General features: G+C 38.7%; 1 protein-coding gene across 2 annotated transcripts in view; it reads left to right on the top strand.

Annotated features, from left to right (window-relative positions):
• dync2h1 (dynein cytoplasmic 2 heavy chain 1) overlaps positions 1-23,059 on the top strand; it is a gene marked incomplete at its 5' end in the record, with an annotated part of 103,680 nt that overhangs the window by 77,862 nt on the left and 2,759 nt on the right. For both annotated transcript variants that reach the window (XM_083913639.1, XM_083913640.1), the window contains 9 exons: positions 346-415; positions 693-778; positions 4,034-4,109; positions 4,412-4,638; positions 5,480-5,584; positions 9,972-10,088; positions 13,031-13,138; positions 14,268-14,369; positions 20,612-20,701. In XM_083913639.1, coding sequence (XP_083769765.1) covers positions 346-415; positions 693-778; positions 4,034-4,109; positions 4,412-4,638; positions 5,480-5,584; positions 9,972-10,088; positions 13,031-13,138; positions 14,268-14,369; positions 20,612-20,701 — 981 coding nt within the window. The remainder of the gene's footprint in view (positions 1-345; positions 416-692; positions 779-4,033; positions 4,110-4,411; positions 4,639-5,479; positions 5,585-9,971; positions 10,089-13,030; positions 13,139-14,267; positions 14,370-20,611; positions 20,702-23,059) is intronic.

Below are 23,059 nucleotides of genomic sequence, written 5' to 3' on the forward strand. Positions count from 1 at the left end.
TTAAAAAGTTTTGGAAAGATAAACCACAAGGCGCTGTGGCTTAGTTGGTCAAAGTGCCTGTCTAGTAAACAGGAGATCCTGGGTTCAAATCCCAGCAGTGCCTTTTTCTGTGCTACCATATAATCTTACCATGCCGCACACAAGTCTTTCACACATGCAGGTACACAATGTCCCCATATGCCATGCCATCTGCTGTTGCTTGTATGAAAGGACTATGTTTGGATCTAAAAAACAGAACTGTCATTGAACATTTGAATGTTGCATGAGATTCCACTTTAACAAAAGCCATTATTTTTCCCCTTTTCTCTTCTGTTTGTCTGTCCTCCCTTTTTCTCCCATCTCCAGGCTCCTCCTGGTTTGAAGAAAAATCTGTTGAGAACATATGAGTCGTGGACTCCAGAGCAGATCAGTAAAGGTTGGCTCTTCAACAACACAACTTTTATCCAGAAATCAATAACATAAAAAACCTTGTGCCAGCTGCAAATGGGGCTACAACACAGAATTAAAAAAAGTCTGAAAAATCAACAGCATAATACAGCATTCTTGATTCTACTCTTAGTCCTCTCTGTTGCATGTTGTTTGATGAATAATAAAATATAACTGCCCTCAATGTTTTTAAAAGTCATACAATGATAATGATTGCTTATTGTAGTTATTTTAATTGTGAGATGCTGTTAATTGTTTGTGTGCAGGAGGCATCCTGGCCAGAGCCCAGTCTTTATTCTGTCTAGCTTGGTTCCATGCTGTCTGCCAGGAGAGGCGCAACTACATACCACAGGTAAAATACACTCTATACGCCAATGTAGACCCAGAGGTCATAGTTCTACAAGTCTCAGGACAATAAGCTGAAACTACTTTAGCATTATAATGCCATTTAGAAGAGAAATATGGCACTTTAGTAGTCTTGGTTGCAGAACTAAGGAAGGGAGGAAGTTACACTAATATAAAAAGTTACCATCTACACATGGACACTCACATAGAGAAACAGAGATCACATTACATCCAAGTCCTACAGTATGATGCCATACACTGTCACAGGATTTTCAAAACGGAGTCTAATGGTAGTAGTTACTCTTACTCTTATTCACTCATTTACTCATATAAACTACAGCTCTCCTGATAAGTTGTGTCTACATAACAATATAGATAGGGTAAAGTATGACATCATTTCCATCCCTATAGAGAAAACAAGACAATTTATTTATCTCATGTGAGGCAGAGATGAATCAGTGCAAAAATAAATAATACATTGGAAAACATTGAGGGAAATGATGCTGAACAATAGAGTTATTTGAATATTGGGACCCTTTGGTCCAAAAAAACACAGGTTTTGTAAATATTCAAATCAGTTTAATTGGTGTTGTAAGTTATTTAGGAAATGGGTCAAAACTGTGTGTAGAGTAGGTGATGAAGTAAGCTTGTTTTGGATGTCTGTCATGCTCTTTTTTAATCTATTTATTTATTGTTCTGCAACTATTTCTGTCACTTTTCATTTGTATATCAGAGTGTTACACTATGGATGCCTTTCAGGAAATCCTTTTCCACATATTTATACGATTATCATGGCTTGCCACTCTCGATGACAACAGGATTTTCTCTTTTCTTCTCTCTTTCAGAAGAGCTATAAATACTGGTCTATATTGTTTTTCCAAAATGGTCAAACGACATGTTGTGCAGTACAAACTAGTTTTTTTTTAGCATAAGCCTACAATCAATACGCATGATAACTTATAAAGGTATGGAAGTTTTAAGTTGAACATATTGGCTGTGGCTTTTGTTCATAATCTGGTTTGCTTACAATTGAGTGGCTTGCAAGCTAATCAAATACAAAGATGCAGAGTCATTTTAACACAGGTAAAATAAGATGTGGTTGCACTTTTAATTACTTCATACTTGCTGCACTTTGCTGTGTCATGTTTCTACTTGTCAACTTAAACGGTTGCTTTTACAGTTTTTAACATGTGCAGTGCAGCTTCAAGATGCAGTGGGACTCATTTGTCTCCTTGTGTTTACTGTGGTGATGCCTCAGAATGGTCTGTCTAATCGAATGATACAGCATGTCTGCAGTTACATCAGGAAGTTATCTCTTTTTGTCTGCTAACCAAGACATAATCAACACACTCCCGGTAAAACCAAACACTAGGGAGAGCTGTAGTAGAGAACATGTTTTAGTAATTAAACTGCCAAAACATTTGCACACTTGTTTCTCCCTTTCTATGCGTCTCTACTATTCTCCTAGGCTTGGTCCCAATACTCCTACCTTGCACTGCAGCTGAATTCTCGCGATAACAAGAGATCACATGAAAATCGCAGGTTCCCATGTCAATCCATCTTGTCAGGCTCCAAGTAATGCGTTTGTATTCAGATGGTGGTGTGGTCAAGGTGACAATGACACAATAGGCGACCGCTTGTTTAAAATAATAATGGTGGCTCCTTAGGAGGTTAGCTTAGATGCTGCAATAGTATTTGTTTTATTAGAAATGACTCCTTCTCAGATGGTTCAGTGAAACAAAGCATTCCCCTCATTGTGGAGTTGATTGGGAAAAAACATATTGATTGTCCTATAGGATAATGTAAACCTACATAACTAACATGCAGTACGCATGTGTCTTGTACTTTTCTTGGCGATCTGTCTCACTGTTCTTCTGTCCTTAAATCCTCTCACTTTACTCTGCTTACCTGTTTTTCTACCCCTAGTTTTCTGTTTACTGGCCTGCCTACTGTCACCCTTTCTCTCTCTCTCTGTTGTTCTATCTCAATCACTGAATCGCTGGTAAGTGTTTTCATTTATGATAGCAATTTAGTTTCTCATTCAAGAACATGATCGCCTACTTACTTAAATAGTCACAACTCCTTTCATCCATTCCACCATCACTTACGTCACTTCATCTACCATCCAGCCTCCTTTTCTCATTTATTCTCTCCCCCTTTTCATCCTTTTTACATGTCTGTTAAGAAACCATTTCACTTAAAAAGACAATGCAATAGAAGTTGAAAGGCAAAGGGAAGAAAGTGGAAGAGGAGAGCTGAAAGCACCAGATGTGCAGGTTTTCACATATAAGTTTTGTGTACAGCCTAAATAAAAGATAACATGTGTGTTTGTTTGTGTGTGTGTGTGAGTGAGACGTGTGATCATAGCAGAGCCACTTCCACAGTCACAATCATTCATTAAACAAGCAGCCAATGATATGTAAATAACACAAATGCATACATGCACAAGCAATCTGAAATCTCATTCATACATATATAATCACATTTATCAGTTGTAGTAAAAAAATATGCCCTACTGTCTGTGAATACGCACAAGCACAAATTTACCCTACAAACATACACTTAGTCATTCAATTAATTACTGAACATGCCTACACAGTACCATCACCCCTTCCCTAATCCACCTAGAGCATCAGTGGGATGATTACAACTGCTGATTGAATAGCAGTGAAGTGCAACAAACACACACTCACAAACTGAAACTGCCCTCACACTCTGTGATTTTTTTTCCTGAGATGGCCAATCTTGTGATTATGTGTGTGTGTTCTTTTGTGCGTGTGTGGCATATGTGTTGTCAAACCGCAGCAGACTTGTGGTTTTCCTGGCTGAAGACTCAGTGCTTATGTCTTGACTCCTTGTCAAGTGTGTCAAGGCACCATGTAGGATGTCTTTGTATGTGCAAAAACTGGACTGGGCTGTTCATAATTTTGTGATTTACCTTCTGACTTTATGGGATGTTTGCCAGTGATGAGACCAGAATATAACGGCTGCCATGTAATTAAGACTGCTCAAGATTAGAAAGAAAAGGCAATATGTGTGAAGGACTATACTTCAATCCTCAAACACTTTGTGTGGTGTGAGATTTTGTTACTTTGTTTGGTTGACACATTCTAAAAGTCACCCATTGGTACTTGACGTGTTATGACTCTGTACAGGTAGTAAAATAATTACAAAATATTTATTTTACTACCTGTACAAGAATCACAAAATAACAATTTATATAATTATTACACTTATATCCCCTCCTCTTTGCTTTATTCAGGGTTGGACCAAGTTCTATGAGTTTTCTATGTCGGACCTCCGTGCTGGTTTTGAGATCATCGACAGGCTTTTTGAAGGTAGGAGAGCTGGTAACAAACATTACAATGCACCAACGAGCTCTGCTCTGTTGATTTGCTCTGCAGCACATATGCTAATGAGAACTGGAATCTAGGGGTTCTTTGATCAATTACCTCTTTAAATTACCCCTGATAGAGCATGACCTAGACAACACAGCATTTGCATTTCTATGCAGTATCCTTCATTGTATTTTCTGTGTGCATGTGTGTGTGTGCATGATAGTGTTCTTTTGTGCTGTGTGCACTCATTACACATGTTTATAGCTCCCATTGTGTCTTGTGTGTGTCCTGATATCTACAAGGTGGTAAACCCTTCCAGTGGGAGTTTGTCCATGGCCTGTTGGAGAGTGCCATATATGGTGGACGGATTGATAACCCCTCCGACCTCCGCATCTTACGCTCCTACCTGGAACAATTCTTTTCTGCCCGTCTCCTCTCGTCCACCCTCTCAGCTGGTCAGAGAAAAAGCAGAGGAGGAACACGCTTCTTTCCACCTCAGATCAGCCTCCCAAACTCTTGCTCATTATTGGTAGGTTGTCAGGTTGTCAGGATGAAACAGTGGTGCAACACATGCAGTCGGCAAGCACAAATTTGAATTCACAGTTGCAGGCATAGATGCTGTATGTATGGCTTGTAAAGATATAAAGAATTTACTTCCTGCTACAGAGAAAATGATGGAGCACCTCTATTTTTTCTGTACTTCTAAGCTATGCTGGTCCTAGGTGCCCTAGCAGAGAAGCAAAAACAGTTCAAAGAACTAAATTAATGAACCCAAACTTTTAACTGACTTTAAAGTTGGTTTATAAAGTAGCCAGTACAAATAAATCCAATGAGTTAACTTCAAGTTTATACAACTGTTTTTTTTTTATTCAGCTGCATTCTGTTTCTGTTGATGCAGCTTAGTATACACAAAAAACAAGTAGGCATCCATGCCCCAAACTTTTCATTAGTTTTCTGTTCACTTGAAGTAAAGCCATTGAAAGACCATTTTTTAAGCAAAATACAGTAAGTCGATATGGAAAATCTACACTTTGAACTGTTTGAATTAATTTAACAGTCTGTAGTAAGTGGGAGTTAAGTTTTAGTATTTAAAAGTGTGTTTGTGCGAAATAGATATTAAAAGAGTATGTCCATAAAAAAATACAACCAACACACTTAATTAAAGAAAATATAGCATTAATAATCCTATTCTCCCACATAGCAATCAAACAAGTTTTTTAGTCGCATGTTTTGCTTGGAAATGCTCAAATTTTGTCTTAATGTTTCTTAGAGAAATGATAAAAAATCTAGGCAGCATGCTCCCATTCTCCTTTTTTTCTTATGGGCACTTGAGTGTATTTCTGTGTGACTCGTACATTATGTCTTCCCAGGACTACCGCAGCATTATAGAGAATCTCCCAGAGGATGACAGACCTGCATTCTTTGGTCTGCCTGCCAACATAGAGAGATCCTCCCAGAGAATCATCAGCTCTCAGGTGCACCCCTCCACACACTCAGCTACCTGCTTATTCCTACAAACACACACACCACCACCAGATCCTCTGTCTCTTCCTCACATATGCAGAAATACACATACACGCACAGACACACGTTTATTCCCATATCCCCACACAAACAAAGCCAATACACATACATAGGAACACACAAAAGTATATTTATCAGTAAACATGCTTACACAACCACATGCATTCATACAAATTCACTCTCCCCCTTTGGTTCTCTAAAAACCCCACCAAACATGCAGGTGCATTCAGACTGGATGCAAAGATTTGCAGGTTTGCACATTTTCTTATTCATTGTGCATATTAGGATTGTCCTGTACTGATCAACAAAATAAGGTATCAGAGCACATTTTAATTTATCAGTATGGGTTATATGAAAATATATTATACAGTTAGTTGTAATGCAAGCAATGTGACTGAACGAAAGGCATTCCATAACTTCTGACATACAGTTTAACATCACTGGGACATTTAATTTTATGAATCACTCTGATTTACAAGTGTTATGTTAGGGGTCATTAGCCGATCTATCTAAGATAACAACAAACTTTGCATTGCAAAGATGAACATACTGTATTCCCATGAATACATTGGAGTTGAATTATGAATGGTCATCAGAAGGCGATAAAGGGAAGGATAGAAGCCTAGATACTTAATTGCAAACCTGTGTGCGCTCATATGACTGCGGTAACATATTGCATCAGCTGACATCAGATAACCTAGACAAATTAAAAAGTTAAAGCTAACTGCTTTCAGACTTTGCTAAGTTTTGCTAACAGTTTGCTGGCCTGCAACACTGTATTTTAAGAATAAACTGTTTCATGCAGACAAAAGCATCAAAAAGTAATAGCAACCAGGCATTTGAATGAACATATTCACATTAAAAGTGTGTGTCACCAAATGAAGCATGTTGATCTGGTTCAGTAGAGATACTGGTGTTTTCCCACCTCTGGAGCTTCTAAACCAAAACTCCACTCATTGCGTCAAGTCAAAGACGTTCCCGCCAAAAGGTTTTCTCACTCTTCACTGCACTCGACGGAAGGCAATTTATCGCCTAATTACTGTTCAAATTACAGAGTTGATTACTCTACCAGGTTGTAGGTGAAACCTGAGCAGTTACATTGTATGACATTGAGGTTATTTCTGTTCCTTCAAACAAACCACAACCCCATTCATGTTGTGGCTTAACCACCTCCAGTAAGCCATCCGTTTCCATTTATCTCACTATGAAATAAAATTCACTTTGTAGAGATGTGGTAAAGTAGGTTTTGATGGGTAAGCCATCACAGTGAATATAATGTCTGCTTTTATTGTCGTCAAGGATATGTTGTCATTGTGTGGCCATTGCATTTAAGTAATATGATTTCCAATAGTCTACACTGTAGCAATAATATAACATTAACAAAAAGTATAATGTTTAGCAGTCTTCAAAAAGAGAATTACTGGCCCAAAGGTAAGTATAAGGGTCAGGGCAGAGTTTCTCAGCCTAGATTTGCTTGGCATGTAGACAGGTTCACCCCAAAAATTCTGCGGATTCTGTGTGTGTGTGTGTGTGTGTGTGTGTGTGTGTGTGTGTGTGTGTGTGTGTGTGTGTGTGTGTGTGTGTGTGTGTGTGTGTGTGTGTGTGTGTGTGTGTGTGTGTGTGTGTGTGTGTGTGTGTGTGTGTGTGTGTGTGTGTGTGTGTGTGTGTGTGTGTGTGTGTGTGTGTGTGTGTGTGCGTGCGTGCGTGCGTGCGTGCGTGCGTGCGTGCGTGCGTGCGTGCGTGCGTGCGTGCGTGCGTGCGTGCGTGCGTGCGTGAGTGCGTGCGTGTTTGCGGGTGCATGTGAATGTGTGTGTGTCTAAGAGAGAGAAGGAGAAAGGAGAAAGTTTTGCATGTTTGTCTTTCTGTGTAATTATCTTCAACATAACACAGAACAGTAAAACACTGCACTGGTTATAGTGAGGTCACTGGAAGTAGAAAAAAGTGTTGCACACTCCAGCTTCATATGAATTTCTATTGTTTTCAGATGATGCTTTGACCCTCGGGCCTAGTCACACATCCGATGGTGATAATAATCTCCCACCATTAAGTTGCAAATGAAAACAACGAAGACGCCTTCAATGTATCAGAACTTAAAATTTACAGTGAGAGAAGCTGCAGCCAATTACATTTCTCTAAACTCAATGACAAGAACCAGTATCTCATACCATATAAAGTAATTTTCATTTTAAGTTTTTGGTTATGCATATTCATAAATAAAAAAAAAAAAACTCAGTTTTATCTAAATATCCTGTAAATAGAGGTACACTACAGAAAACACTCTGTCATAATTTATATTTATTTTGTGAGGTGACGTGGTTCTCAGACAGTCGGTCCAATTGTGTTCCCACCTGTGAAGTAAACCCTTCAAATGAACTTCTTTTGGGGGAAGTGGTACCATCTCAATCGTGATATACTGTATCTTAGAGAGGAAATAGGATAATTGAATTCAACAAAATGTGCTACCACTGGATAATTTGCGTTTCTTTAATCGAATAATGCTTCTGTGTTCAGCAATATGAGTTTTCAGTGCTAATTCAATTCAGTACTACTATTACCAACATATGATTTACCACAACGTCAAGTGATAAGATAAATGGGCAACTTAGTGTGACATGAAATAATTCATTTTAAAGGGATCTCTTTACCTGTGTGGGGATGTTTAAAACTGATATAGCGGTGCATAATTATCCTCAGCAAATACACTTGCAGAACCATTACAGCTTGTGTATACACTGCTTTTGTGGGTGTTAATGCATTTAAGTCCATTTATGCTTTCAGTGTGGTCTGCTGATCACTGGCACCACCAACCTAGTTTAATTCAGTCAGCTCCCACAAGGCCACTTCTGTGTATTACTCAGTCTCTCTCTCCACATATCTCCTCTACTTGTGATTGTCTCCTGTCCTGCTGTCATTTGTCACTGTCACATTCAAATTCATGCTCTCTCTCTCTCTCTCTTGAACAGGCGTGCTCTTGACCCTTGTCACTGTCTGTGGGTTGGATAGTGCTATTGGGGATGCTATTTAAAATTAAAGCACAGGCTCAGTGTGAATGACCCAACATAGGTCGGAGGCGTCTAAAAAGGATTTCACTGTGCTTACAGACTTGGATAATTATGATGTATATGAACATAATGTGTTTTGCAACGCAAATGAGTGAGTATTTTGGGTGTAAGTATTACATAACAAGTGGAAATCTATAATTGAAGAGTCATCCTAATTGCGATAATACAAAAAAAACATGTATCATGAGAGTATCTTTTCCCCCATCTTGTCCGAAGAAATGGGCTTTCTCTGCATATCCTTTTGTTCAGTGACAGGGCCATTATATATCTGAGTGTAATAGCATCCATGCTTGTGTTTTTTTTTCCTGCTCATAAGATGTTTTTACTGACGAAGACCATGAGAAAAAGTCCCCTGATTAAAAATCCTGAATCACATCCTGGATTACATTGATAACATTGAACTCCCTTGCACATAGATATTGTCTATTAACTTTTTCTTCCCAGTTGGTCATAATGGTAAATGCAGTTGCTGCCTGGTAGTCACTGGTTGAGATAAATCTTAATATATTTAAATCCCTATATATTTAAACCCCATATATTTCAAATCTTTATCCTCAGCTGCCCTCATTTTTACTGCTGTCAGGGTGAAGTTCGAGATTAGTTATCTAGCTAACACATATTCACATGCACACACATATATACATACTTTCCCTCCTGAGCAGAGAAGATAAACCAGGTGTTGGTAAAGACTTCTCCTGGACCAAATGAAAGTCATTTGTCAGACGCTTTGCATTCCTCACAACACACACGTACAGAAACTCACACATCTGCACAAACACACACGCACACTGAGTCATGATAAAAGCACTATCCAAAACTCTAAGCCTGAAGCTAAGCATGCGTGATTAGGTTTGTAAGGAGCTGTTAGAAGATGTGTTTGGGTTTTAGTCTCTTCCCACTTGAAATATTCCAGGATTTCAAACAGTCTTGACTGTCATTGGAGAGTCTAGCCACCAGAGGTGTCAGTGACATTTTATGTAAATATTTTAAGGAACAACAGCTATTTTCATTGTAATCATAGGTTGCTTTTGGGTGAAATAAGCAAACGTGCATTAACATGGTAAGCTTTTTTTTTATCACCAGTCACACCTCTACGTCTATATGGGAGTTGCAAGCAACCATAGCCATTTATTATTGGGCGACCTTTTACAACATGACCTTGTCATGACATGAACATGACATATGTAACACTAATTCAGGAAACAGGTACCTCCATTACACTTCTACAACACCTTTGCTAAATTTACTCTTTTTTTGTCTGCTTATTGACTCACAGGTGATTTCTCAACTATGGGTCCTGAGCCGATCAGTAGCAACAGGTTCAAAGTTCGACAGGGAGCTCTGGTCGAATGAACTTTCACCCGTCCTTTATCTGTGGAAGAAACTCAACCAGGTAAGTTCTATTTTTCCGATTCATCTTTCTAACATTTCTTATTCCGTTCCCCAAACTGAAAATTATTCGGCAAGTATCAAACCCTATGTCGCCGTTATTCTGCAAACCAAAATGAATAGCTGGCCCTACACATTTTGTCTTGATCGCATAGTGATTAAAAGAGTTTGAAATATCTTTCAGTATCAGAATCTTCACTTGATGCAGTTTCATGCTAGTAAAGTGAATTTCCATAAAGTTAATTCTATTCCACTCTATTTTATTCTAATCTAGTCAATATTTGTATGCAAAATCATGTTTTCCCATTGCTCATGCAGCAGCAACTCGTCTAAATTAAAAGCTGTGAAAGCTAATTGAAAATTAGTTGAGACTAATTGAGCACTGGCCGTGATAGCCACTGACTTGCATAGCCAGGTATCTCTGCTGTGTGTGGTTGCTTGGAGACCAGCACCTTTTCAAATCAAAAGGACATCTACCTCTACATTAAATAATTTAACCACCATATTCCAGCTCTCTCGCTCTGCCCCTTTTATTCACTCTCATGCTGTAAATCACACATGCTCTCTCTTCCCTTTTCACTCATTTGCACCTATGTCTCCCTCTCTATCTATCTTAGTCCCTTGCAGGCAGAGTTGTTTTGTACCCACTGAGAAGAAATTGATTGACTGTTAATTGTTGCCATTTTATTACCAGCTAGCTTCCCATTGATCACAATCTACCTCTAACTGCTTTAAATGAACTAGCCCTTTGTCGTCAACTAACACTGTCTTTGATTATCAACTAATGTGTGTTCCACAAAGTGTGGCTTGCTCGTGTGAGTGTGTGTATGTATATATCCACACTCAAAACTGATATATTTGCGATATAAGTTTACGTGTGGTGACCACACTGCTCCTGAAATGGTGCTGACCCAGTTTTAATTTGAAAACTCTGGGGTTGCCTGTATGATAGTCTGAATGGGCAAAAACGGAGACCTTTGGAAACGGTGACACAGACACCCCCATCAGTCGTATCAGTTAGGTAAGAGGCAGTGCACTATGCTTTGCAATGACTCCCAATCTGTGTTTTCCATCAATTTACCCCCTTATACTCATATGTTACTTTTAGTAATTGTTCCATCTCAACGTCGGTCCAAGCAAAGAAATCCCTTGTCTTACTTTTCACCATTGTTGTGCTTCCTCTCAATTTTCTCTTGTATTTTCTGTATTTTCAACACACAGTAACAGGAAGCCCATTGCCAATGTGTGCAAATGGTCGCATGATATGCATTTTCAGATTTGTGGACAGAGTTTATTTCTGATACAGAGCCAAAACACTTGTGGACTGAGATCATTTTAATTTCAAAACGCTGTTTTAAAATGGAAACATAGTAGTCTAGATATAGCCAAAAGGTTGGTGTTCAACTTAAGTGTGATATGTATGTATTTATTTTGACAAATCTTGTAGCCTGGCCTAAGGGGGGGGGGGGGGCATAAGAAAGCAGAGACTGTTTATTCTGCTCTTAAGTTACATGTTTTAATAGAGGCAATAGCTGTATTCAAGCTGAATCCCCCCACCAGCTTTTTTTTCTCATTGTCTCGTTTTTCCCTCACTCTCCATGTCTCCTTTCCTCTATCCCAGTCCTACTATTCTTCTTGCCCTCTTTCTCTGCCTCTTAATGAGTACATGTGAGGAAAACAAAATAGGCACAAAGTGTGAAGTCTGCAATAGCTTACAACAAAATATCATTGGCTGTGCATGTTTGTCGTTTCTAAATGTATGTGTTGTGTTTTTTACATGACTACACACGCTTGGTGTACTTACAGCAGTTCACTGTGTACACTAATTTTAACAGATGATTCCCCTGGTTTGCACTGCAGAGAGAGCGAGACAATTCCCCATTTGGTTACATCTTGTTATCGTGGAAGAACCAAGAGCAGAATAATTTAGTTTATGTATGTTGAGTTAAGGAAACCCACAGGGAACACCGGAAAGATATACAGTGGTAATGTAGGAAATCATTTAAGGAAAAACGATAGCATGCTGATGCACAGCAGCAGTTACCAAATGCATTATACATCTTACTCTGAATAATATTAGGTCCATGCTCCTGTGTAGCAGCCAATTCCAGAAGAGTGATTAGTTGATGTAATTCTAACAATATTCCAGTGATAATAGGAACATAAAGCAATGCTAGGACAAAATATCTATAGCTCTGAGTGAATTAGAATGTGGATCGTCTAATGATATTTGCTCCAATGTCTGTAGAAAAAAACCTATTTCTCCCTCCCTTCTGCAAACCATTTTATCCCCCTCTTTCTCTCTTTATTTGTTTCAATCTTGGAAAATTACACTTTTATGCCCCTGGATCTGTGACGGCATAATGTTTTCGGGTTTTCTGTCTGTATCCTACATTCATTCGTAGATCTGCTGTCCAATTCTTGTGAATCTCACAAACACTCCTCAAATCTGGCACAAATGGTTCCATTTTGGAGGTCAAAGGTGAAGGTCACTGTGTAGGACAACATTTCACAAAAAATGTCTAATAGGATATTTTCAATATATATATATATATATATATATATGTATATATATATATATAAATGTTATCAGAGGGCAGAGGTCAACTTCACGGTGAGATCATCATGTTTCATAACTCAGGAGCAGAAGGGGAGACGTTCGTTCATATACTGAATTGGTGACACTAATCTTGACAAAGTCTTCTGTGCTGCCAGGTTGAAGATATGTTTGAAGCCTCCACATTTCACCAAGAAATAAGCCATTACATTTCACTAAATTCCTTTAACATCTTTACGACATATATTATGTAAGTCTGGAAAGATTGGATGTAAGCAGCAATTTGAGTGGTTGGCGAAGGCAATTCTAGTTTAACATGACTCTTACCCTCTGTCTATCTATGCTGTCAATAAGCTGTTATATCTTTCTGTCTGTCTATTGTCTATCAGGGTTCTACTCTGATCCATCAGAAGGTGGCTCCACCTACAGAAGGTCAAGGGTCACCGGTCCTGTCTTTCATTGCTCTGGAACAGTTCAACGCCATCCGCTTGGTCCAGGTGTGTCAGATAACCAGTGCTCTTTGATTTACTTGATTTCAGAAATTATTGCTGAGCTGCATTATATCGTCCAAAAGGAAAACATTGTGATTGGGTGATGTTAGCTGAACATTTTTAATTTCAATGCTTTAATCAAATAGCATAGGGCTTTTACCTTGCATTATTTATTATATGGCTATGTTCATTTTAACAGCTATGGAAAGTGGGCTATGCTTCATGAAAATTCAAGAGATGAGTGTGAATCATAAACAGACAATGTAATTCATCTTCTCCTGGAACCAGCATTTTAACAGCAGTATGTATGTAACTTGTCTTTTGTTGTTGGGGAGGGGGGGTTGTACTGATTAAAACCAAGACAGAAAAGCCTGTGAATGTTCTCATTCGTCCAGGTCATCGTTATCCGCAAAGCAATTTCAGTCAAAAACAACTGGACTGGTTGTTTGTCTAGGAAGACGTTTCACCTCTCATCCAAGAGGCTTCATCAGTTCATGTACGCATCTGACCAGGCTGGGACTGGTCCAACTAACTGGTGTGGAGATGCAGGTATTTAACCTCTCACAAGGCCGATGATGTCACTGACACCCTTTGTGCTCCAAGTGCCCACGCCCGTCGTTAGAGTGACAGTCGTTGGTGTGCAGTTGGTTTCGACTTCGTTAGTGCCCGGGTGACCCCAACGACTGTCGTTCAGACTCAATAGAGCACTAACGAAGTCGAAACCAACTGCACACCAACGACTGTCACTCTAACGACGGGCGTGGGCACTTGGAGCACAAAGGGTGTCAGTGACATCATCGGCCTTGTGAGAGGTTAAATACCTGGATCTCCACACCAGTTAGTTGGACCAGTCCCAGCCTGGTCAGATGCGTACATGAACTGATGAAGCCTCTTGGATGAGAGGTGAAACGTCTTCCTAGACAAACAACCAGTCCAGTTGTTTTTGACTGAAATTGCTTTGCGGATACAAGACAGAAAAGTAATCAATTGAAAATAAGTGGCCCAATCAGTCAATCACAGGGCCTGTCGTAATGAACTAGTTCCCAACAATCAAATGGCAAGATTTCAAATGCTCTAAAATACTCAGTATGAACAAATACACAGTATGTACACTAAACTTTAAGTGTTGCCACAGAGCATTCACCAGTCCTTGGCTGCACTGAGCAAAATCATCAGAGGGACCCAACTGCTAACTCCTGAAGTCCAAAAACTGGCCACTGCCCTGCTCAATCAAGAGGTAAGAAAAGAGAAAAACTGAAGGGGAGTAAAGGTGAAATGCGTTGTAAATACATTGAGATACACAAAATGTTGTGTTTTTACACTGTCGAGTAAATTTCTCTCTTCACTATATTTATTTTTGAGGTGAAGTGTAAAACTTTCCCATATTGTGAGACCAGAGGAGCAGATACGTACCGTATACACTGCTGGCTTGTAGCCATCTAGCAAACACTGCATTTGTCCTTGTGTGTGTCCCAAGGCTGAGATGAGGATAAAGGGTATATGATGAGGTAGAGGGGGAGAAATACACAGTCAACATTTTACTTCTTCTATGCTTGTAATCTCCTGAGAGCAGCCTTGGGCAGAATCCCCACTCCACAGCTTTCCTCCACTCTGTTTTTTATTAATCAGCACGTCTTTAGTCTCATCCCTGTCTCTTTCCTAGGCAACTTCCTCCACTCTTACTTAGGGATGGGAATTGTTATTAGTACCAATGCTGGTATCGATTCTGTTTATCGGTGTCAGGTTTATCGATTCTTTATCTACTCCCTTATTGGACTCCTGATGTCTCCACAGGTTTTCAGTTTCAATTCAACTGTTTCATTATCTCTAAGTCTGAACACAGAGTAGATGAAATAAGAGAAAATAAGCCTGCCTACATGGCATTAATGTTATGATAACACCACATTTGGACCGTTGGTTCCTGTCCACACCTGACCAAGTTTCAGGCAGCGTAGATACATAATTTTGACATCATTGTTTTGCGATGTGCAACTGACAGAAAAACATGCAGACATTGATAAAAGAAACTAGTACACTCAGGGACATACAATACTGATTCCAATTCCAGTTTGTTACTAGTTATTTCCTGGTCTTTTCTCCTCTCTTCACTACAATCACTTCACTGCTATTACCTACCAGTCAGTGGCTTGTGTTAGTTGAAGTCAATATCGCAATGTTGATAGAAATATTTTTCCAATAACAATTTATACTGGAAACAATTAATACTTTGTCTTTTAAAACAATTAGAGAACAAAGTATTTATACTCAATTTATTCTGAAAAACTAATTTTTATTGTTCAGAATTTCTCAACTCAAACTTTATATATAGAGCACATTTTAAACGACCAACGGTGGACCAAAGTGCTGTACAGTTCAGTAAACAGTACAAATACAAATAAAAAGCCTGAATAAATGCAATGGAGAACAGGTGGGTCTTCAATAAGGACTTAAAAACCTCCATAGTCTGGGCTGATCTAATATGCAAGCTATTCCAGAGCCCAGGGGCAGCCGCGCAAAGGCTCGGTCACCTCTGGTTTTTAGTCTGGTCCTGGGGACTTCCAGAAGCAGTTCATTTGCTGACCCCAGCGCTCTGGCTGGAGTATGACAATGTAAGAGTTCAGATAAGTATAGCGAGGCAGTCCATTTAAAGCTTTAAAAACAGATAACAAAAGTTTAAAATCAATCCTGAAGCGGATAGGGAGCTGCATTTTTCACAAATGGCAGACGAAGCAGCAACTAGTCGACACCAACATACAAAGAGTTACAGTAATCCAGCCGTGTAGAAATAAAGGCATGGATCACTCTCTCTAGATCTTTGGGAGGAAAATAGGCTCTAATCTTGGCTCAGAGTCGAAGCTGTAAGAAACTCGTTTGACGACAGAACTAACCTGTCTGTCAAATTTAAAAGCACTATCTACTGTTACTCCAAGGTTCTTGACATGTGTGTAAGAGTTAGGAGTAAGTGGGCCCAGAAAACCAGCAGAAAAATCATGAACATTTTCCCAAACATAATAATCTCAGTTCGTTTTTGTTTATTTGTCTTGTTTTCTCTGAATTTGATAGAAAATCCGCTGCTGTACTGGTATGTTTTTTTTAAATAACCAAGGCACTTCAACAAAAACCTTTATTTTGTCAAAAAAAAGCAAAATTAGGGAACAGTAACCATTGTGTCAGAAGAAAAGATTCAAACATGTTTTCTTAGGGCTATAGGATTCAGAAATGAATAGGAAGTGTAGAGACACTTGCTTTGAAGGACTTCTGCAGATCTGCGCCCACAGGACATCACTAGTTTCTTGTTCCATTCTACTTCCAGTCTCTTCCACAGTTCACTAACTGTAGTCTTAGATAATACTTTGTTTCTGGGGCGGCCATTCCATTGTTTCAATATCCTTTGCTTTAAGGAACTGATAAAGCCATTTTGTAGTGTGACAGGGGGCATTGTCTTGCATGAAACATGCCGGCTGACTGGGAGACATTTGCAGTGAAAGTATATTCTGTTGCTGAAGGAGGTTCATATAAACATCAAACAATCAAATTCTGAACAATAAAAAATATTTAATAAATCAACTATTAATCATTTGTTCTCTAATTTTGAGTGTATAATGTGTGCAAAATCACAAAGAGATAAATGTACAAAGTGAAATTGAATGCATTGAACTTTATTTTATTGTCTTGCATAATTCCTCACACATGTAAAATAAAACCCTAAAAATGAAGTGTCTATTATAATTGTATATCACAACACCCCAAACATTGTTCCAATCAATTGTTCGCTTACCCTGCTAAATTAGTGCTCCTGGTTACAGTAAACCAAGGCACTCGTGCTTGCCAAAAAATATTCCTGTTTGACAAGTTTATAAATGTCCTCTGGTTAATTGACACTTCTCCTGACCCAGTAGTGCTGAGCACAGCTTTTTTCCTTGAACATTTTTGGAACCCATTTTTAGATGTTTTCTCTGTTTGTGTTGTACATAATCAAAATGCAGCATCTCAGAGATATGTTTACTAATCAAACAGATATATATTGTTATCTTTGTAGGGCAGTGCAACTTTGTAGAGTACCATAGCCTGCTTTATAAATTCAGATAATTCCTTATGACCAAATATATTGGCCCAGGCTTGTTTCTAAGCTACATATCACAGTGTAATGAACAGAAATTGTCTGGAGCATCCTTGGTGGAAAAAGGTTTTGGAACCTTGGAAAAAGCAACAGCAGCTGTCACCTTTGTTGCTGTGTGATCTGCCAATCCACATTAGACTTACTCCCATCAGAATTTAAAACGTGATGACTTATCTAACACAAGATGAATTTGGTGACCCCCAACTGGCAATGTTTCACATCGCTGCCAAAAAGGTAACAAGCTGCTTACTCCCCAGGTAGAAGAAAGAGAACATATAGCGACACAATTCAATTTGAATTAATTATTTTTTTCCATACATTATTTTATCTCTACTCTGGTTATGGGGAGGTTGTTTTTGCATAACTGTATTAACTTAAACCACTTAATCTATTGACATGGCTGTGTGTGTATAGAAGTGCGTCAGTCTGGTAGATGCTATAAGAATCCTAAGTATTAGAATTTGTCACAAACAAATTTGTGGTACATAGGCGTCCGCACAGAGTCTACATGTACACCCTCTGATGATTACATTTATGTCACACAGACCCTAGCAGACCCTCAAAAACATGTAAAGTAGAATTTCAGCTTCAGGCTTAATGTGTCACAACTCACAGTACTGCACAATTTAGAGCAATCACCATTACCATTACCAGTATCTATTAGAGCAGAATTAATTGGCAACCTTTCATTGTCTGCAGTTGTAAAGTGTAGAATAATTCTGTATGTAATGAAAGTAAATCCTGGTCTATTACCGACACCTCAAACAAAAGAAAATATTTTTATCATTTATAATTCAATCCTGACTTTTCACTGTACACTGTCATTCAATCCCATGCAGTTTTCTATCACATTAAACATTACCTCTTGAGGTTACATTATGTATTCAATTTCTTTAACAAAAAATTCAAAAAGGCATATTTACATATAGATCCACATAAGTAAACAGGTGGTTGTTGCTATTGCTGAATGTAAATGAGATTAGGTGTCTTCAGAGCGAATAGCATTAGATACAACTCTGCAGATTTCAGTCTCTAACCATGTTATGTGTTAGGCTTCTGTTTTAACCAACCATCACTGATTAGCTCAGTTTCAACCAGAGAAGAGGAACAGAAAGCTGGTGATCTGATTTATATATTTGAAAAATGGAGCACTTGGGGTTGTAATATTGTAAAAGTATAGCAGGCACAGCTCTGGAGGGATCAGCTCCATTTCCCCTCTCCTCAGCTGTGCAGTAAAAAATAATTAGATACTTGGAAACTACCCAAGCATCAGAAGAGAGTGTTAAGCAGCACTGCAAAACAGAAATAAATATCACCACTGCCTTTAGTCAGTGGAAAGATCATTAATATCAAGACATGGGGACTGATGCAGAGATGGCTTTTTGATTAAAGGTTAAACAGTCTCTTGTATCAGTGTTTTTTCTTTGTGCCAGTTTTTATTTAGTTTTATCATCACGGTTCCTTGAGGCAAACTGGGGGGCATAAACAAAAATTGATCAATGGAATCTTCTTATTCAAAACATGTACTTGCAAGCCCTGCCAGCTACTTGAAAAAATCAGCAAGTTACGTTGGAGACTGAATTTGCACCAAATTAAACGCTCTGGCAAAGAACTTCAATGCAAAGTCACAAGTGCATTCCTCATGAGATATGTGTAATTGCTGTATATGCAATGGTTGAGTATGCATCAAATGAACACAAAGGCTATTTTGTAGGAAATATTCATTGATTTCTTTGTTCAAGACAAATTAAAGAGAGTTCACTCTTGCTCAGTCTATATATTTACCTTGTGTCCAAACAAACATGGTCTCTACTATCCCTTTAGATATTTAGTTCTGATGAAGCTGAAAATATATATTTTTTAAAGTATATTTTAATCTATACTCTGATGTGCTTTTTGTGGGTGCCAATATCTTTCGAAGTATAGTTAACACTGAACAGAAAATATAAACAAATATTTACACATTTCAGTGACATGACTGAAGCCTGCAAGCTTATCTTCTCGTACACTTCAGTGTGACACAAACACAGCAGGAGAGTAACTGAATGGTTGACTTGCAGCTGAGAAACATGCAAGATCCCTTTTACTTCCATTATGACTTTCAAGCTTGAATAACATCAGATTCTTAATCCTCAATCTCCCACTGTGCGTATGTGTATAAGGCAGTTCTTTGATCTCTGTCCAACAGTTTAAGCAACGTGGACTGCCTAACCTGTTCCAGGGTTATCAGTTGTCACCTGATGGACATTTTCTTTTGCCTCATTCACAAAAATAGGTAATTTTTCCGTGCCTTCCAAAATGAACCATTTGAGCATTTCAAAACTACACATATGATAGTTTTGTAAGCAGCCACCTCTTGGTTAAGGCTAGGTTACTAAAACTACTTTGTAAGTCCGGGAAATATTATTTTCATGGTTTAAGAAAACCAACACTGGCTGTACATTTATACATTCATACACCTCTCCTTACCCCAACTTTTTTGCTGCACTATAAAAACATCACACTACTTCCTTTCAGCTTTCTAATAGAAGTATCATTGTGATTATAGCAGAGGCTAGTTTGTTTGTAACACCCATCCTTAGAAGGGATTTCATGAAACAGAGATTAGAACAGTGAGGTGAAAAGAAGGGAGTTTGGATACAGCAAGATAAAATAAAGCACACCATAAAAACATTACATTTTAAAAACTAGACATGAGTACAAGTTTGTTGTTGAGTTAACCAGGATTTAGTAGCTCTCTTAAAAGTGGAGAAGGTTTAGGTTTAGAAGGTGATGTCACCACTGACATACATAAAACATGGACATAGATTATGTTTTAGCCAGACCACAGTGCTTGTGCGGCTAAGGAGAGCATGCCCTTGAGTGACTGAGGCATAATGATTAAATGTGTATATGGAATAATTTCAAGATTACGGAACAGGGTCGAGTGTTGTCAGGTTTATCTCTTCAAGTTGCACAATTGAGCTATTGTGGTATCCTCTAGTGATGGGGAGAGAGGTGGACAAAATGCAGTAAAGGTATTGGGACGTTGTGGTCACATGGTATGGCTATCAGGGCTTATCTAGTGAGTTTTTCATGTAACATATTTCCCCTTGAAGATTGTCTTCAACACAGCTCAGTGACTCAGCAGTCCTCCTGCATGCTGTCGTTGTGGACAGCTGCGTTCAGTGAGAGTATGGCACGTTCAGTCGATCACACAGCAGCCTGACTGAAGCATGTAGCTTACTGATTGCAGAATGTCTACAGCTAAAATAACATGGTTTACTTTACCTTTTTCTTTACACTTGTTATTTGTTATGGATTTTTTACATTATGGGTCTAAATAAATGCATCTATTTGCCTGTTTTCCTCTGTCTCAGTGTCCTTTAACATGGCAGATTAAATGGGAGGGACCAGAAGAACCAATGCAGTACCTTAAAGCTGTCGTAACACGGGCTCTCGCCATACAGGTAATACATGCTTGTGTATACACAAATATATACAGTATACTATTCTCTCTGACATATACAGTACACACACGGAAATAGATCATTCTGAAAACAACATATTCTGAAATCATATTTAATGATTTCTTTCATAATGATTAAATATTTCTAAATAATGTAGAATCCGGTTTGTGATAGTTTTCATGGTTTACTTTTAGTTATTCCTTCAGGAACTGAAATTCAGACAGGTTTGCTACTATCAGAGGGCTTGTGGTAACATTTCTGTGGGATAACTGGTAGTCAAGGCTTTTGCTGACAACCTCACAGGTTATATAAAAAAAAGACATAAGCCCCTGGAAACAATCTGTACTCTCACAGGAATGCAACTTAAGAGACCTAAGAGTTTTCTAATCAGCATTAGTGTACTGATCGAGGGTTCTATTTAAATTCATTATGCATTTATATCCTAGTGGGAACTTTGTCCTCCAGCTCTGATGAATATTACAGAAGGACACTTTTGGATTTCTTTAATTTCCAATGATTTAAAAATGACTGTACCTCAAATATCCCACAATGGCCATAGACCTTTTTTTCTGTTGGTTCCCCTCATGACAATAGTCCTTTAACTGAGCCTGGGTCCAAGGACCAGACTAAATATTGTTGGCTCATGACTAAAATTATTTATGAGTGACCGAGACAATGTTTCGACAAAAAAACAAGCCAAAAATTTCTGATGCTGTTTTCAAAAGCACTTCCTAAATAAAAACAGATTATTATGCAAAAGCATGAGGTTCAGGGACGTTTCTGCCTGAGGTTAGTTCCAGGAAATAAAGGTTCTGGCTGAAACTCCCTCGACTGTGTCTGAATGTACGCCTACCTCAATATGTTCTGTTCTGGCAGACCAAAATACACACATACACACGCATGCTCAGAAATTTGTATGTGAATTTGTTGCATTTTGTTATTGATGTGGGCGAGCCTCACCGCCTGTATTTGTTTGTTTTCCGGCCGGCCAGCCTGCATGCCTACCCATCTGTTTGTGTGTGTCTGTCTCCCTGTCCGTCTGCCATCTCTCATTTCTTTCTGTGTGCTAGCGTCCCTGTCTACCTGCACTCCATCTGTCTTCATGTGTGTCTACCTGGAGGCTGCACTGTCCTTAACTGTCTATTTCTGCCCATCAATACTGAGTGATATCTCTGTTAGCAGTGCGCCTGTGTCCTGTTAGCTAATCAGCCTAATAAAGGCGGAGACGAGGCCAGAGCTGCTGTTGTGTGGAGCTGCTGAAGAATAAAAAGCTAACAGCATAGCAGTGCATCCCAGACGAGCAAGACGACCTTGAAAACACTCAAATGCTGACACACACATATGCCCACAAACACTATGCGTACCAGAACACACTGGCTTGCTGTATTTGTAACACCCCAAATTCTCGGTGCACATCTGTCTGTGTGTGAATGTTGGTATGGGCTTGTGTTTGTGTGTATTTTTTCTTATAATACTCATCCAATTTATCTCTAAAGCCAGTGGAGACTGATGCTGTGCTAAAAAGGAATCCTTTTATAATATACTGTAGATTGGACAAGATGTGTAGTCATTCTGCTTTTATTTGTCAGCTTTTCTTCTTCAGCTGTCCTGCAAAAGTTTATACAGGGATTTAGAGGAAACCCAGAATAGATCAAAAACATCAATCTTAGTTCAAATCTCAAGGCTTAAATCTGGCCACTGCAGCCATACAGTCTTATCTTTAGCATGATAAGCTTGGCTGTAAGTGTAAAAATGACAGTGAAAACAGTTGTGCCACTCAGCAACATTTCCCAAAAAAGAAAGGACAACTTACCAACAATGAACTAAGATTGTATTATGAGATATCAGGTTAAGTCCGGAGCTGTGCCTTTGACAAAAATAACTAGTTTGTGCAGTGACACGGATGGAGGCTGCTTACATGATCAAAGCAGATGTTGCTGAATAAGGAAGACTAGATCAGCACATTGGAGAAGGCTTAGAGGGTCTATCTCTATCGAGGCATAGAGGTCTATCTCTAGTCATACAGACCCACACTTCATGTTTGTGTACTGTTTGTTTTCTTTTAGTGTCTTTGCACATACATCTATATGTATGTGTGTATACAAGCACTGTATTCCCATTAGTGGGTAATTGGGGTTCCAATGTTATCAGCTAGTTGATGCTGTGATAAAAAGGACAAGGGGACATTAAATACTCTATTGTCCACACATTTCTATTGACTTTGTGTTTTGCTCTGTCCTTTGTAACCCTTTTTATCTCTCATTAACAAATAGACACCGACTTGAATAGAAATTATGATCATTTCACTCACAGATTGATGTTCTTTAGAAATTGAATAGAGCCAAATACAATACAAAC

The sequence above is a fragment of the Echiichthys vipera genome (assembly GCF_963691815.1).
Source record: "Echiichthys vipera genome assembly, chromosome: 5".
Taxonomy (NCBI): Eukaryota; Metazoa; Chordata; class Actinopteri; order Perciformes; family Trachinidae; genus Echiichthys; species Echiichthys vipera.